The sequence below is a fragment of the Pundamilia nyererei genome, unplaced genomic scaffold, assembly GCF_000239375.1.
Source record: "Pundamilia nyererei isolate P.nyererei 1_Seehausen unplaced genomic scaffold, PunNye1.0 scaffold03397, whole genome shotgun sequence".
Lineage (NCBI taxonomy): Eukaryota > Metazoa > Chordata > Actinopteri > Cichliformes > Cichlidae > Pundamilia > Pundamilia nyererei.
This window is the reverse complement of record NW_005190798.1, coordinates 1-3,803: the sequence shown is the minus strand read 5'-3', so window position 1 is coordinate 3,803 and position 3,803 is coordinate 1. Positions and strand designations below refer to the sequence as shown.

At 39.7% G+C, this 3,803-nt stretch overlaps 1 protein-coding gene across 1 annotated transcript; it reads left to right on the top strand.

The window, feature by feature from the left end:
• Positions 1-993: 993 nt before the first annotated feature.
• Positions 994-3,665, top strand: LOC102204975 (catalase-like; the record flags this gene model as incomplete). Its single annotated transcript, XM_005755806.1, has 3 exons — positions 994-1,166; positions 2,057-2,228; positions 3,555-3,665. Coding segments are annotated over exons 1-3 (349 nt in total), but the record flags the coding sequence as incomplete, so codon positions are not given.
• Between the last annotated feature and the right edge of the window lie 138 nt (positions 3,666-3,803).

Sequence of the window (3,803 nt, the reverse complement as noted above, 5' to 3'; positions counted from 1 at the left end):
GGCCTCCGGCCTCTGGGCCTGTGGCTCGGTTCCCTCTGGCACAGCTGGCTGCTGGCATGAGCCAATGGGCACGCAACAGCAGCCCCCTCTAACTTCTGCTCCATGACTGCTGGGTGACCCCTCATCTGGGGCTCTCCTCAGCTCTTCCCAGGAAGGTGGCACAGATGCCCCCCCCCGGTGGTTCTCCTTGGGCTCTTGCACTCTGGGGCCTCTGGATGTCTGGAGCCTGGATCTCCTCCATGCATGCTTCATGCCCTGGGGGACAGTACCATGGCTCCACATACCCTCTAGCAGATGGTTACGTGGAGAAACCTTTAATACAAGTGCGCTCATCCACACAGGTGCGCGCACAGGTGTTCATAGACACAAACTACACCTTTCTTGGCTGCTACCTCAAATCACAATGTGCGCCGTCGGTCCTGCGTGCACAACAACATTCAATATTTAGTATTTACTGTTAGTTAGATTAATGCGATGGTGCTGTGTTTTTTATGTTACTCTCTTTTTTATTTGCTTGTTCTCTCTTTTGTCTCTCAACAGGTGATCCGGGAGATTTTTTTTGTTTTCTTTTTAATTCAAAGATCAGAAATTGGGTTTTCTTTTTTCCTTTTTTTTTTTTTTGCCATTTTCCACCTTTTTCTTCTACTCTTTTACAATTTAGTTATGCTGCAATATAATAATAATAATAATAATAATAATAATAATAAGGAAATATGCTGTTCGGTGATTTGCTTGCGTTAACGGTAAACATTAAGGCGTGTCCTCAGATAAGGTATCTATTTTATGCATGCTATTTTGTTTTTGTTTTACAAATAAAGGACGGCATTTTCAGTTTAAAAGTGAATATTTAGTGAGTAGGTTAGAAAGATAAAGGTTTTTCACACTTAAACATTGCATAAAGATTTATGTACGATCAGCAGCCTGTTTTTGGTTTGGTGCTTTCTCTTCAGTCTCGTAAGTGGGTCAGGAGCAGGCGCAGGGGGGCGGAGCAACGTCGGGCACTGTCCAGGAAGAAATTCTTGCGTAGGTATAAAACGATAGCAGTGTTTTGTGCGCAACATATTCTGCACACTGTGTGGTCTAAGCACCGAATTGTGAAGATGGCTGACGACAGAGATAAAGCTACTGACCAAATGAAGACATGGAAGGCGAATCGAGGTTCTCAGGTCTGTATATGCATTGGGTTATATCAAGTGATTTTACTCCGCGGTGGCTACCACAGTTGGAAATGGGTGAAAGGTCGTCCAGGGGTAACAGGCTAACTAAGAGCTAGCTTGTAGCTCATGTCCTGTAGTCTCTACATTAATGTTTTTAGTGTAGTTTTAGTCTTAAGTATTTATCATACAGTCGTATTTAGTCCTTTAAACTTTTTCACAGCCGTGAAAGAGACTTTAACCATGAAGATAAGAAGTGGGTCCAGGGTTATTTGTTTGAACTTCAACCCTCCTATCTATATATAACTAGGGCATATTAGAGTAAATTGCCGTTGTAAAGTAACCAAGTTCATGTCGCAGAATTGTTTTTATTCGTGCTGTTTTGAGCATGTTTGAGAGTCACGTAAAGACAAAAAGCATGCCGTCATAGCAGCTTCAAGTTTCAGCGTTATTGTTATGATAGTACACCTGCGAAACTGCACCATTGTATACACGTGTCACTTTTTTATGCTTAACGCAGTCTGCCTTTTTTAACTGCTTGTGCAACTTTGTCAATATCTTTGTTAGTTTCATAGATACTTTCTTTCAAAAGTGCCAGTTTTAAGTGTGTTCATTTAGACAATGAGTTATTATAACAGTTTAAGGCTCATGCAGGAGTAATGTCAAACACTGAAGATGATTTCATTGATTAATATGTTAAGCCACTTAGTATTTTGCACTGATTTTGTTTCTTCATTATAACCATAAGGTTAAAATTGCATTAAAGAAAGACCAGCTGTATTGCATTAGTCTTTGTTATAGTCTTACATCAAGATATATTTAATGCTTTCTGTTTTTGTGGGGGGGGTGGGGGGTTTTGTTGTCGTTGTTTTTTTATTTTATTATTATCCATCTGTTATCAGAAACCAGATGTGCTGACCACAGGCGGTGGCCATCCAGTGGGAGACAAATTGAACTTGCAGACTGCAGGACCAAGAGGGCCGCTGCTGGTTCAAGATGTAGTCTTCACAGATGAGATGGCCCACTTTGACCGTGAGCGAATCCCAGAGAGAGTGGTCCATGCCAAAGGGGCAGGTAAGGCATTGTGCTGTAGTCATGATGCTCTTTTTTTTCTATTTTTTTTTTTATCCGATTTGCTGTCCCTTTGTTATAGCAGTGCAAAAGTGCACACAAACTACTGCTGATCGTGTGTAAGAAAAGGTTAAAAAAATTGTTATTTATATTCGCTGACTAACAGGCTAACAAAAACGCTTTGCGTTCTTAAAGGAATATTTGTAATTAAGTAAAGAAAGCCAAACGTAAAAATTGTTGCCATTCAGGTCAATAGGATGGCTAGACATTTTATGCCAACACTTAGGGCTAAGCAGTATGGCCAGAAATAGTGTCCCACTATATTTATTTCATTTCGAGCCTCTCAATGGTTCTCGCACACAGTTTTGGTAAGTAACACTCTTTTAAGTCTTCCTGCTGGCAGTAAAAAAAATTAAAGGCTTCAATTAATTTATTCATTATCTATGGTCAACATCATTCAAAAATGTTTGTAATTTCTGACATCATTGTTTTTGTAGCAGTTATGACTGCTGCCATGCTTTTTGTTACACAATATTATTAGTCTTGTGCCTTTTGGTTGTTTCCACCTACATCCACAAATACAATGCTAAAATGACTCACCGTGGGATTAGCTCTATATTTATAAAGTCTTCAGACATGAATCATTTCTTAGTTCTAATGCCTGAAGTAGTAGGCAAATCATAGCTTGAGATCTAGACATCGACAATGCATTATTCAAAATGATAAAGTTTAATGGCTAGGACAACTTTTCAATTTGTTGGTGACAACACTTTGTACACTATGCAGTGTATTCTCAACACTGGCCATTTAATATGCACTAGAATGCCACAGATGCAGAGTTACTAAGGTACATATTCAGCACCTGGCACCAAAGACTCCCAGTGTTTAAAAGGTCTTAACAGCAGGCATGTGGTGCACTTATGTCTGAGATCAAGCATTGGTCTGATCCTTAACATTGGAAAGTGTTCAAATTTATGTGCAAATTTAGTCAAGAATTGTATTCTGGTGCAGGCAGATGGCTACAAATGACTGCATTAAATTACAAAGTTAAAACAAGACAACCAAAAAAATATGTATAAAAGGAAATGTGGATCCTGCTTATTTGTGGATTAACTCCGAACAATTGTTAATCTTTACAGGCTTTACAGATCAGGGCTTCAGACTTTGGACAGACATTGAACAAGTTATTTGTTGGCCTACTTTCAAGAGTCTTAGATTTATTCCCATGATAAATACAGTAAAAACTAGAACTCAAAATTTGTGAAGCTTATCTTAGCATACATGTCTTTTAAAATTTGTATTTATTTTCATTTTTTCTCCATTATTCAGGGGCGTTTGGCTACTTTGAGGTCACTCATGACATCACTCGCTACTGCAAAGCCAAAGTGTTTGAGCATGTTGGCAAGACTACACCAATTGCTGTCCGCTTCTCCACTGTGGGTAAGAACGACCATAAAGTCTGTGAAGGTTCTCAGTCATCCAGGTCATCGTAGTCAAAGGAGCTTGCAAGGAAAATCACAAGCGCATGGCACAACACAGAAGAGCCACCTCCACAGGACAAGACTCAGCAGTCCATCT